At 39.5% G+C, this 14571-nt stretch overlaps 1 protein-coding gene across 1 annotated transcript in view; it reads left to right on the top strand.

Moving 5' to 3' along the window:
- The window catches only part of LOC136872781 (F-box only protein 33), a 71532-nt gene that overhangs the window by 6299 nt on the left and 50662 nt on the right, over positions 1-14571 (top strand). The window contains exons 2-4 of the mRNA XM_067146623.2: positions 346-580; positions 712-863; positions 13890-14010. Coding sequence (XP_067002724.2) covers positions 346-580; positions 712-863; positions 13890-14010 — 508 coding nt within the window. The remainder of the gene's footprint in view (positions 1-345; positions 581-711; positions 864-13889; positions 14011-14571) is intronic.

Below are 14571 nucleotides of genomic sequence, written 5' to 3'. Positions count from 1 at the left end.
AAGATATCCTTGGGATGAAATATTGTTTTATACTAAGATTCAACTGTATTGCTAGTTTTTCTAGATATTGCATACAGTAAAGCATCTACATTATTATGCTTGTAGGATTAGTTCTCAGTGTATTCAGCGATTATCTTCAATTTTTAGGGCCAATACCTTTGATGTTAGGCCCCTTTAAACAACAAAGCAACAAGCAGCACAATTTTTATCATCCCTGTGGTGGATTAATTGTAAGCAATAATAAATTGCAGTTTGCCTGTTATTATATTTATATATTCCTATAGAGATTTTGTCCAACGATTGTTTCTTTTCATACATTAACATAATACTTTTCATTGTTTACAGGCATTTGCTCAAACCTCTCCAGATGTTGGTGAGGCAGTGTCGCAAATTAGAAGCTTTAAGTCTGGGTTGTTCTGAAGACTTTGCATGCTATGCAGGTCGTGTCCTTGATCTGCTGGCTCGTTACCAAGCTGGCTCTCTGCGTTATCTCAAATTGGCCTCCCTTAAAGATGATCCCGATGATTACCTTTTGTTAGATTTGGACCCTGCAGTGTTTCGCTCCTTCCACATGCTTCAGGTAAGGCTGTACTTTAGTAAAGTTAAATAGTTACATTTTGTATTGATTTGAGATATTTTAATAAATCAAAATGAAATGGTTTGTCTGGCTCCTTGACTGAACAGTCAGCATACTCATTTTTCTCATTTCAGGTGCTCAGTTTGGACTATGACTATGTAAGTGATAGTTTGTTGGGTGTACTTTGTAATCTTGGCCTCAAAAGGTTCATAATCCATGTTCATGGAATTGTTGAATCACATCCTGGAACGACTAATGCAGCTTGGACAGCTTTTTCCCAGCGCAGGTATGCAACTGAATTCTATTTTCTCCTAAAAAAATAATGGCAATTGAAGGAATATTCATCAATTTTTTTTAAAACTCCTATGTGTTGCACTCCTTTCTTTAGCCTATATATTTTACCGTGGATGCTTTTGATTTAAGTAGATCAGGCTCGGCCAACTGGCTGACCATGTGACGTAAGAGCGCAGAAGGTGGGGAGCCGCTGTCATAGACTGGAGATGAAGAGACAGCCTCGCTTTGTAGTAAACACGTGAAGTGCCATACATGCTGGTGGCTACGGCTTTTATAGACACTTTTCACAACAAGCCACACAAATCCTTCTTATTTAACAATTTATCTCTTAGTTCTCTATCACAGTGTAAATCTAATAACTAACTGTAAGTCTAGATCAACGTTATCTACAACTGAGAAAGGCATGGTTAAAAGTTTGTATCATGCTGCAGATTATGATCAGTATCAAGGCGAGGAAAGGTACGTGTAATTACAGAACTAAAAGGTAAAATAAATAACCATGTCGAGCATTCGATCAGTGAGTCAGCAGTTCGAATGAGTTATAAAATTTCATATTTAATTACAAAGAAACTTAAACCGTTCAGTGGTGGTGAATTCGTAAAGGAATGTTTAATTCTAGCAGGTGAGAAGTTTTGTCTAAATATCATTCAAGAGTTCGAAGCTACCAGCTTGTCCGTGCACACAGTGTCGACAAAAATTCAAGACCTATCTGATGATGTCCACCTACAATTATCAGAACTGACAAAAAGCTTCCGGGCATACTCCTTAGCAATTGACGAGGGCACAGATATTTCTGACACGGCCCAGCTAGCCGTTTTCATACGAGGGGTTGACAAAACTTAACAATTTGGGAGGAAATACTGAATTTAGTGCCTATGAAGAATACCACGAAAGGCATCAACATTCTCAACTGCATTGTAAGTGTTGTTGAAAATGCTTCTTTGCCATGGAACAAACTAGTTTCAATACCTTCTATGGTAGGGTGCAATTCTGGAGTAGTTGGGCTCATAATATTAAAAAGAAAGGTTTCCCCGATTGCATAGGTTTGCAGCGGGAATGTTGAGTATATTAGGTTCCACGTATGCCTGTGAACGAATCTTTTCTATTTTAAATCAACAAAACCAAAATATTGAAGCCAGTTGTCAGATCACGATTTGAAGAGTGCTCTTAAACTTAGTCTTTCCTCAAACATTAACTCCAAATATTGCAAAAGTAATAAACGAAACAAGACTACAAAAATCAAAGAAACCCACGAGTGGCAACTGAGTATCGATATCATGAGATAAAACGTATGTTTCGAGTTTACAGATTACTCTCTGTACTATTTTTGTTGTAAAACTGTGCTGTTTGTTACTATTAGCACTATTTTTTACAGTGGGTGATATTGTAAAACACAGCAATTTTGTGTTCAATATCAGTTCCGAAGATTCGCCGGAAAAAGTTAGTTTAGTTTGTATATGTAGAAATAAAGTTGTTTTATAACTTTTATATTAATTCATAACAAAGTTACATTACAATAAAGCATGTGGAGAGAAATATGTACTACACATACCGCATTGTACTACCTGCAGCCCTTGGGCCTCCCTCTACGAATGAAGTTGCATTTCCCCTCGCCCCTCTAGCCTTCACTTCTCAGTTACAGTACTAAGTACTTCGTTTCGCTGCCCGAGCAGAGTGTGCGACGTGTTACCTGACATCACACGTACTCGCAGTTGGCGGACCCTGAAGTAGATCTTGGCTTTCTAGACAAATCTCTCTCTCTCTCTCTCTCTCTCTCTCTCTCTCTCTGTATATATATATATATATATATATATAAGAGTTTTGTCTGTAATTGCTCAGAATTGAAAAAAGAATGGTATTTCTGTACCAGTCTTGTCCACAGTAACATATAAATAAACTTTATAATTTTCCGTAATTTCTGTCAGTCTGTATGTACTGTATGTACATGCATCATGAGAAAATGGCTGCAGAAAATTTAATGAAAATCAGCATTTAAATGCGGGGAATAAGTCGCTACTATCTCGCCCATAATTAATTTTATTTATGCTGAGTGAAATGGTAGGTAGTTTAAGGAAAGGCCTAAAATTTAATTATCAAATATTTGTTATTAGTGGTCCTACCAATAAACATTACATAGCTAAAGTTATGTAATATTACATTTCCGATCATTTATGTCTTATACGTTTTTACCGTACAGACTATGATAACAGATATTCATGAACACTGAGCCAAGAGAAAATGGACTGTCATCAAGCAAAGGGGGTCTGGGGGCATAAGCGGCTTTAGGCCTCTTGACATCAGCGCAATCTACACCTCACTGTGTCCAGTTTTAGAATTTAATTGAATCATTGGTCTGGATAGTTTAGTCATAGGTAATAAATTTCATATTAATCTGTATTGAAGAGCAGTATAGTGTATAACTTAACATAACAGTTTCCACCTATTCAATACTGTTTGTTGTAACCTTAGAAAAGTTACATATATTTGTTGAAACTAGTTCCGGTCTCAATATCTTTACGCAAACATTTCCTCCTTTGAAGCAAACAATACTCTGTAACTAGAATGTTGTGCAACATTAACTGTGCAATACGGCATTTGTGGTTTGTGAGGAACAGTTAACAAGTAAAGAAAGGGTTACAGTGATGCTGGGAGCTGGTATGACGGAAACCGAAAAACTAAAACTTCTAGTGACCAGAAAATCTCCAAAGCCTCGCTGTTTCTCGGGTCTGAATTAATTAGCAGTCACGTAAGACTGAAACTAGTTTCCACAAGTATATGTAACTTTTTTAAGGTTACAACAAACAGTATTGAATAGGTGGAAACCTTTATCTTTCGTTTTACACTGGATAGGTTAGGACTAGTGGCAAACCCATTGGATTGTGATCAAGCAGATGTTATAATTATTAATTTCATATGCTTATTCTTTTCATTCTTTCTCCTGACTACAACATGATTAGTGTGTCGGTAACATTGCATCATCGTTTTAGGTCTTTTTATACCGCCTTAGTTGGTCATAACTTCTCGCTGGCTTGAATTATGGGAGTGACGTTTCATTGGCCTAATCTTTAACCAATGGCAGAGTCCATTCGCATCACCACCAGCCATGATTATTATGTTATTTATATTGGTGAGGGTTATGTTAAGTTTTACCAAGATTAATTTTACTTTGATCACACTAGTGAGAAAAAAACATACCTGATGTATATAATTATATTGATCCTGGGAATCTGGTTTAATGAACACTATACACTTTCAAAGTATCTTCCATTCCATCTGATACCAGCTTCCTATCATATTTGATTAAAAAGCCATACTTTTCAATGTTGACTCAGTAAATGCAACTGTAGATAGTGGCAGATGGAGAGTCCATAAAAAAATGTGTGGTGTCATCTCGTTGAAGTTGGCAGTACTGCTTTCTGTGAATCTAATTGATGTAGTGTGGTGTATACGAGTGTTTGTGATAAGTATCTGTTGAAATCTGCTATTCAAAATATCTGTCTAGCTTCCGTACTTATACAGGTAAGAAATGTGTGGTCTTCAGATATTGTATTTGTTAAAAAGATTGTGTAGGATTTAAGAATTGTTTGTATTTCAGTGGATTCATAGAAGTTCTAGCCCAGGGCCTCAAACGCCCAAAATCTCACGTGTGCAAACTGAGGCACAGAGGTTCTGTGCACCGTGCATCGGCTCGGCTCTGTTCGGACCAGCGCTTTTTCTTGGAGTGACTCGGCTAAGCTTGGCTCAACTCTGCTCGGGTCATGAAGTGCTGCAAAGCAAGTGAGGAAGGGGAGACAGGCGTGGGAAAGAGAAAGACAGCGCTGTTGCTTAAAATCCAGGAGTGGGGGTTTGCACTCTGATCAACCTAGCGAAGTAGTCTTTTTGCACATTGTGCCGCACAATGCACCAGTGCATGCACCCTGACAGGCCCTGTTCAAGCCAAAGCTTGATAATGGCCCCTCCGCTCTCTCAGGATGCAAGAATGGTACAGTAGTGCCATCTCTTGATTTTCTTAGGCATACTAAATGAAATAGAACTCGTTACAAATGGACACATTCATACCTTTAATTGACTATTCATTTTAATGAATGTTAATAATTGTTAACGAGTGCTGTATTTAATTACAGAATGGTGTTTAATCATCGAAGGACCACTGATTGCTGCTCTTGGATGGAAGAGAATACACTCTGATCAAAAGTATCCGGACACCTGGCTGAACATGACGTACAAGTTCGTGGCGCCCTCCATCGGTAATGCTGGAATTCAATATGGTGTTGGCCCACCCTTAGCCTTGATGACAGCTTCCAGTCTCACAGGAATATGTTCAATCAGGTGCTGGAAGGTTGCTTGGGGAATGGCAGCCCATTTTTCACAGAGCGCTGCACTGAGGAGAGGTAGCGATGTCAGTCGGTGAGGCCTGGCATGAAGTCGGCGTTCCAAAACATCCCAAAGGTGTTCTATAGGATTCAGGTGGGGACTCTGGGCAGGCCAGTCCATGACAGGGATGTTATTGTCGTGTAACCACTCCGCCACAGGCCATGCATTATGAACAGGTGCTCGATCGTGTTGAAAGATGCAATCGCCATCCCCGAAGTGCTCTTCAACAGTGGGAAGCAAGAAGGTGCTTAAAACATCAATGTAGGCCTGTGCTGTGATAGTGCCACACGAAACAACAAAGGGTGCAAGCCCCCTCCATGAAAAGCACGACCACACCATAACACCACCGCCTCCGAATTTTACTGTTGGCACTACACACGCTGGCAGGTGACGTTGACTGGGTATTCACCATACCCACACCCTGCCATCAGATCGCCACATTGTGTACTGTGATTCGTCACTCCACACAACGTTTTTCCACTGTTTAGTTCCAATGTTTACGCTCCTTACACCAAGCGAGGCTGATGTGTGGCTTATGGGCAGCTGCTCGACCATGAAATCCAAGTTTTCTCACCTCCTGCCGAACTGTCATAGTACTTGGAGTGGATCCTGATGCAGTTTGGAATTCCTGTGTGATGGTCTAGATAGATGCCTACCTATTACACTTGACGACCCTCTTCAGCTGTCGGCGGTCTCTGTCAGTCAACAGGCAAGGTCGGCCTGTACGCTTTCATGCTGTATGTGTCCCTTCACGTTTCCACTTCACTATCACATCAGAAACATTGGACCTAGGGATGTTTAGGAGTGTGGAAATCTCGCGTACAGACTTCTGACACAAGTGACACCCAATCCCCTGACCACGTTTGAACTCCGTGGGTTCTGCGGAGCGCCCCATTCTGCTCTCTCACGATATCGAATGACTACAGAGTTTGCTGCTATGGAATACCTGGCAGTAGGTGACAGCACAATGCACCTAAGGTGAAATACGTATGTTTTTGCGGGTGTTCGGATACTTTTGATAACATAGTGTATGTTGTTAACCATTAAGGCTTTTAAGGAAGGCCACAAGCAACAGTGGCTGCAGCATTTTCAGTTCCATGCAGTTCTTTAAGGTGGCAGGTGATTAGTAAGGTGCACATTTATAAATTTGGGCAGCGTACTGCTTTTCCTCAAGATATAGAATTGAAGTTGGTAGAACATTTATTTATTTATTTATTTATTTATTTATTTATTTATTTATTTATTTATTTATTTATTTATTCAGGATCAGCAACAGCAAAACGCCGAATTACAAAGATCCGAGCTATGTACAATAGATATGAATCTAAAATGAAAGATATTTTTGGAACTAGACTATTGGATATGGGTTAGTGTGCAAAGTGCTACAAAGCTTGGCATATTATGTTTTCAAATGGGTTAAAATACTAATTTAATAATGAAACACAAATTGCAGGCGTTGACTGGGTTCTGGACTTTTTCACTTGACATAAGAATCTGAGGTTCTTCCTTGGCTCAAGCCAAAGGAAAATAGTTATATCTCTGTGAGGGAAGAGAGGCAATGGAAGTCAAACTAATTGTGAAAAAGTGTGAAATATTGAATATAATGGCATGTTTCTGCTGCAGGTCAATAAGTTCCTCCTTTTGTTATTTCCACCATAAGAAGGTTGTGGGAAAGTGAAAGAAACATATAATAAAAGGCACATGGAACATACCTATGATTGGATATGGTACAACTTTTAAGGATTTACACATATTTGTTCGGGGTTGCTCATACCATTCTATAGTATTAAACTACTGCAATGCGTATGAACGAAACCCATGGTTCATGTTTGTGGGTTACTGTAGTCACGTCCTAGTTCGTGAACCATGGGCAACGGCTGAGTGGCCTAGTAAGTGGTCCTGAGAGTCGGGATACCAGTTGCTATGGAATGGGAGTGGGCATCTCGGACATATTCTGAGTCGTGGTCCTCCTTGTGCTCAGGCGGCTAGGACTATACAATCCACCGGTGGTCCATAACCCGTTAGAGGAGAGATCCTCACTTGGACTATGTGCAAGTAGGGCAGCATCCTGCTTCATGAATCGACCGAGCTCAGAACATTTTAAGCAAGCCTCGGACCTATGGGAGTAACGGAGTCCCACTCCCATTTGACAGGCGAGGGACTCCTTGGAAACAACTTGGCGAACGAAATGGAATTCGATGGGGAGCTATCAATATTAATGGGGCTTATGGAAGAAAGAAAGTAGAACTGGCTGAGTCAGCAAAGAGGATGGATCTGGATGTGCTAGGAGTAAGTGATATTCGGGTAAGGGGAGATAACGAGGAAGAGATAGGAGATTATAAAGTGTACTTGACGGGTGTTAGAAAGGGAAGGGCAGAGTCTGGGGTAGGGCTCTTTATCAGGAATACCATTGCACGGAACATAGTTTCTGTTAGGCACGTAAATGAGCGAATGATGTGGGTAGATTTGTCTGTTGGAGGAATTAGGACTAGAATTGTGTCCGTGTATTCACCATGTGAGGGTGCAGATGAGGATGAAGTTGACAAGTTTTATGAAGCATTGAGTGACATCGTAGTCAGGGTAAACAGCAAGGATAGAATAGTGCTAATGGGCGATTTCAATGCGAGAGTTGGGAATAGAACTGAAGGATACGAAAGGGTGATTGGTAAATGTGGGGAAGATATGGAAGCTAATGGGAATGGGAAGCGTTTGCTGGACTTCTGTGCTAGTATGGGTTTAGCTGTTACAAATACATTCTTCAAGCATAAGGCTATTCACCGCTACACGTGGGAGGCTAGGGGTACCAGATCCATAATAGACTATATCTTAACAGACTTCGAATTCAGGAAATCTGTTAGGAATGTACGAGTTTTCCGGGGATTTTTCGATGATACAGACCACTATCTGATCTGTAGTGAACTAAGTATCTCTAGGCCTAAGGTAGAGAAAGTGAAATCTGTCTGCAAACGAATAAGGGTAGAAAATCTCCAGGACGAGGAAATTAGACGGAAGTACATGGATATGATTAGTGAGAAGTTTCGAACAGTAGACATTAAGCAGGTTCAGGATATAGAAAGTGAATGGGTGGCATATAGGGATGCTGTAGTAGAAACAGCCAGGGAATGCCTTGGAACAACTGTGTGTAAAGACGGGAAAAGGCGAACATCTTGGTGGAATGATGAAGTGAGAGCAGCTTGTAAACGTAAAAAGAAGGCTTATAAGAAATGGCTCCAAACAAGGGCCGAGGCAGATAGGGAGTTGTATGTAGATGAAAGAAACAGAGCGAAACAAATAATTGTTGAATCCAAAAAGAAGTCATGGGAAGATTTTGGTAACAACCTGGAAAGGCTAGGTCAAGCAGCAGGGAAACCTTTCTGGACAGTAATAAAGAATCTTAGGAAGGGAGGGAAAAAGGAAATGAACAGTGTTTTGAGTAATTCAGGTGAACTCATAATAGATCCCAGGGAATCACTGGAGAGGTGGAGGGAATATTTTGAACATCTTCTCAATGTAAAAGGAAATCATCCTGGTGGTGTTGTGAACAGCGAAGCTCAAGGGGAGGAGGAAAATGATGTTGGTGAAATTATGCTTGAGGAAGTGGAAAGGATGGTAAATAAACTCCATTGTCATAAAGCAGCAGGAATAGATGAAATTAGACCTGAAATGGTGAAGTATAGTGGGAAGGCAGGGATGAAATGGCTTCATAGAGTAGTAAAATTAGCGTGGAGTGTTGGTAAGGTACCTTCAGATTGGGCAAAAGCAGTAATTGCACCTATTTATAAGCAAGGGAACAGGAAGGATTGCAACAACTATCGAGGTATCTCACTGATTAGTATACCAGGCAAAGTATTCACTGGCATCTTGGAAGGGAGGGTGCGATCAGTCGTTGAAAGGAAGTTGGATGAAAACCAGTGTGGTTTCAGACCACAGAGAGGCTGTCAGGATCAGATTTTCAGTATGCGCCAGGTAATTGAAAAGTGCTACGAGAGGAATAGGCAGTTGTGTTTATGTTTCGTAGATCTAGAGAAAGCATATGACAGGGTACCGAGGGAAAAGATGTTCGCCATACTGGGGGACTATGGAATTAAAGGCAGATTATTAAAAGCAATCAAAGGCATTTATGTTGACAATTGGGCTTCAGTGAGAATTGATGGCAGAATGAGTTCTTGGTTCAGGGTACTTACAGGGGTTAGACAAGGCTGTAATCTTTCACCTTTGCTGTTTGTAGTTTACATGGATCATCTGCTGAAAGGTATAAAATGGCAGGGAGGGATTCAATTAGGTGGAAATGTAGTAAGCAGTCTGGCCTATGCTGACGACTTGGTCTTAATGGCAGATTGTGCCGAAAGCCTACAGTCTAATATCGTGGAACTTGAAAATAGGTGCAATGAGTATGGTATGAAAATTAGCCTCTCGAAGACTAAATTGATGTCAGTAGGTAAGAAATTGAACAGAATTGAATGTCAGATTGGTGATACAAAGCTAGAACAGGTCGATAATTTCAAGTATTTAGGTTGTGTGTTCTCCCAGGATGGTAATATAGTAAGTGAGATTGAATCAAGGTGCCGTAAAGCTAATGCAGTGAGCTCGCAGCTGCGATCGACTGTATTCTGTAAGAAGGAAGTCAGCTCTCAGACGAAACTATCTTTACATCGATCTGTTTTCAGACCAACTTTGCTTTACGGGAGCGAAAGCTGGGTGGACTCAAGATATCTTATTCATAAGTTAGAAGTAACAGACATGAAAGTAGCAAGAATGATTGCTGGTACAAACAGGTGGGAACAATGGCAGGAGGGTACTCGGAATGAAGAAATAAAGGCTAATTTAGGAATGAACTCAATGGATGAAGCTGTACGCATAAACCGGCTTCGGTGGTGGGGTCATGTGAGGCGAATGGAGGAGGATAGGTTACCTAGGAGAATAATGGACTCTGCTATGGAGGGTAAGAGAAGTAGAGGTAGACCAAGACGACGATGGTTAGACTCGGTTTCTAACGATTTAAAGATAAGAGGTATAGAACTAAATGAGGCCACAACACTAGTTGCAAATCGAGGATTGTGGCGACGTTTAGTAAATTCACAGAGGCTTGCAGACTGAACGCTGAAAGGCATAACAGTCTATAATGATAATGTATGTATGTATGTATGTAATAACACCTTTTGAACAGACACTCCTCATGTGTGGAAAGTGTGTGTAAAAAAAATAAGTAAAAAGAACTAAAAATGGTCTTCCTGGTTTCATGCTGTGTGTTGTGAATGGAAATGATCCATACTTGTTTGCCAGGGTTGCTTCATTGACGAGAGTGGTTCAGAAGTCATATGTCTGTTTGCTCAGTTTGCCCCAGTAATATTATTTCAATATTTCTGAGCAGAATATCAAATTTGACAACAAAAAATGTAACTTGTATTGTTTTAACTAAAGATGCAAACGTATTAGTAATGCAAAATAAAGATTTGAAATTGGGATTTTTTTAGTTATTTATGAATAATCTGCTTATGGTGTCAGTTTACCCCAACTTTATTCTAATAAACATAGAATGACAGGTTTCATTTTACAAGAAAATCCTCAGATTCGATCAAATCACTTTAAATCATGCATGTATATGTGTATAATATTGTTGCTTAAACTTTTCAACGATTGTGAACTGATGATATGAACATCTAAGACAAATTCACAATTTAGGCAGCACTCTCGTTACTAGAGTTGTTTAGTAGGTTATTATTTATTACTAAAAATATTGTCTTACAAGATACTTCTTAATTCAGTTCTACACTTTTATTTTGTCAAAATCATGATGAAAGACATTGTAAAATGACAGAGCGGCATTACCTCTCCCCTTTCCACTGAACAAAGTTATTGCCTACAGCCTCCTCTTAAATAGCCAACCAAACCAACCTCGTAGGGGCCAATAACCTAGATGTTAGGCCCCTTTAAACAATAAGCATCATCATCAAACCAACCTCAATCAGATATTTATAAAATTTCCCCCTCTTCATGCTACTTAATTTTCAAGCAACATTTCAAGTTTTTTGCATTAGTGCCTAATGAATTCCCCAGGTGGCTCCTCTGATGCTAAATGTCTGAAATGTGGGTTAGGGTATTCTTTTCGTATCTGTACTAAATTCTCTGAATTTAGGCAGTGCTCTTGCTACTTGAGACGTTTTAGTAGATTATTATTTATCATTAAAAATGTTGTACAAGATACTCCTTAATTTCATTCTGTTTTTTTATTTAATTAAAATCATCATCATATACTCCTAATACACTAAGACATGTGATGACCAAACACTTCCCTTCCCCTCTCCACTGAACAAAGTTATTGCCTACAGCATTCCTCTCACCCCTCTACATAGCTACCAAAACTGAAGCAAGGGAACTGACTTCAGTCCAAACATAGTTGCTGGAGGTAACGGAAAATTAACAGCTTAAAACTTTCTCAAAGTTACTAAGGTGACAGTGAAGGACTACTGTATGATTAGTTGTCTCAACTTGTTTACAACTTCACCAATTTGCCATCATTGACACCTTTATGCAATGTAAATAGTATTGTACATATATATGCATGATTTAAAGTGATTTGAGCCAATCTGAGGTGGTTTTAGAACAAAACATGTAATTCTTTATTAATGCATGTTATTATCCTTTTTGCAGGTGTGTTATATTGTGTGTTATAATTAGTGTTTCCAAGAGACTGAAAAACAAGTTACATTATTCTTCTTGTACTGCTCTGATAACATTGTAGTGCAGGCCAGGCATTTGCTCTCCCTGTAGAAATACAATGCCACTTGCAACATTTCACTGATTTATTTTGTCCAGCTGCATGGCTAAATGGTAAGCATGCTGACCTTTGGTCCAAGGGGTCCTGGGTTTGATTCCTGGCAGGGTCTGTGATTTTAAACTTAATTGGTTAATTCCGATGGATGGCTAGGGGGTGGGGTGTGTGTGTTGTCTTAAGCAGTAGAAATCCTAGGTGGGGCCATCCTCACACACGAGCAGGTTGCGTATAAGGCATCAGACCGAAAGACTTGCACAAGGCATCTCCAAAGGCTACATGCCATTATTATTATTATTATTATTATTATTATTATTATTATTATTATTATTGTTTTATTTATTTAATATATGGCTACATCACTAGAAATTGATATTTACATTTACCTCAAATTACAAACTAATATCCAGGCCACAAATGTAGTCTATTGATCCCTCCATCATAACCAGGAACTCTTGTTGGATTGCCAGGGAAAGCTCTCAGAGGACATTTTTGAAGTACATGGTAGACAGTCTGCTTTTCAGCGCCACAGTCACAACTTGGAGAAGTTATTTTCTTCCAGTCAGCACACTTACCAGTTTTGGTTCTTATTCGGTTAAGAACCAACCAGATCTTCCTTGGCAATTCGAAGCTAGGTGGCTTGGTTGATATGCACGGCATCTGAAATTGTTCCTTCGTGGCATTAATCTGCCATGTGCGTCTCCAACAGTATTAACAATTAGTATTAAAGCCATTGCCAACTAACATCCTTGCAGCTTCCAGAGGTGGGTGATGAGAGCGAAGCCTTCGTTTACTGATGGTTGGGATGTCTGTGTGAACAGGGAGGTTAGGATTTTCTGTAGTTTTTTGTACTCCCATACAAGTGCACTTTCCCACCGCATAGGAGATGGCATGTGGCTATCTATGGGTAGCCAGAAAGTAGGTGTAGGTCTGCTTGTGCCAGTTATGACACTTGGTATAGTTGAGCTGTTTGGCAACAAGTCTTGTGCAAGTACTATTATCCAAGCTGGAAAACTTATTAAAAAACTTCAAGAAACGATTTTTATCGTCTCCCAGTCATGTATACTATCAACCCTTTCAAAGTTGTGGCATAAACATTTGCTGGAGAGCAATATTCAGTAACGGTAAACCAACCCCAGAGATGGAGTATCGATGCAGAGGAGCCCGATGATGAGTTTCTGGAGAACGTTATAACGTTTGGCTGCAACTCCAATTTGCGGAAATATTCAACAATAATTGTTAAATCTTCGGCCAATACGGACTCTAACTTCAAGATCTCTATGCCTCACTGCAAGAAATCTCCATTGTCGGTGGATATAGAGTCTGCTTCAGCTGGATCATGGCTCTGCATTCGTTAGATGGAGAGGGGCTGGTTTCCACAGTCAGCTGTCCTGAGAATTATTTTCCGTGGTATCCCATTCTTCTGCACCATGGTGAATGCTGGGACAGTTCCTGTTCTAGGCCACGGCTGCCAACCCCCTCTTCTCTTCTCTGTACATCACCATTACCGCTCCAAATCTCCTTGGCCTGAAAGCATGTATCACCTCCTAAGGGACCCACCATACCCCTGCACGATACAGAATGAAAACATTTTGTTGTAGTAGTAAATCTCACTCAAAAAATGAGTTGTCAAGTTACACTGAAATCGAACAAGCACCAGTCATTCAATCTCAGCAACATTTTTTTTAAATAAAAAACTTTGTTTGTAGGATTAATCATTAAACTGGTAAATTGATATAGATGTGAAACTGAAGAAGTTAGTCGAAAGAGAATGCTCACAAAGAATGTCCATTGAAAGTATGGAAAAATAAAATTACACTCTTTGTTTATAAGTGTAATGTCAGCCATTACTAATATAGGCTTCTTTTTCAGTCCCCAGTGTGAAATTCACCTTACCCTCATTCACTCTTATGAAGCTGTAAATGTTCTTCACTCTGAGATTCTTCGGCCCAGCATGAATCTTACTCATCTAAAGGCTTTCTTCTGTGAAAAGGTGAGCTAATATTTTTATGCAGTTTTTCAGAATGTTATTTGTTGTAAGTAAAGTTTTGAGTGGCAAGTGGTTTATAAAGAATCAAAATGGAAATTTTAAATAGTGGTAATCATAACCACTAATTTCATGCTTGCTTATTCCCCCTCCTCTCCCTCATCGTACCTTACTAATGAGCTGTTGTCAGCATTAGCAACTAACATTGCTGCTGTATGGGTGGAATGTCCTGTAATTTTCACATTTCAAAAAATAAATTATTGTGACAGTAAATTCAAAATTTTATGTGTATGGGCTAAGAACAAGCATATGTAGAAACCTGATTTAATTTATATTAGCTTTTGCTCACAGCTTTGTATGCATGGAAAGTAATTTTGTGGCTATTTATGGAACTGATGTACACTGAAAACTGTGTCAAAATGCATTCAGTACGGTTTTGTTAACGTTGGAACAGGCTGGTTTCTGTTGATTTGTTCGTTGAAATTGAATATTTTCAGAAAGAAGAGAAAGGAGTGTGTAGATAAAATCAGCCCATAGAAAATCACTGAAAGTGGACATATAACACAA

Source organism: Anabrus simplex, chromosome 4 (assembly GCF_040414725.1).
Source record: "Anabrus simplex isolate iqAnaSimp1 chromosome 4, ASM4041472v1, whole genome shotgun sequence".
Classification (NCBI taxonomy): Eukaryota; Metazoa; Arthropoda; class Insecta; order Orthoptera; family Tettigoniidae; genus Anabrus; species Anabrus simplex.
This window is presented reverse-complemented; position numbering and strand designations above follow the sequence as displayed.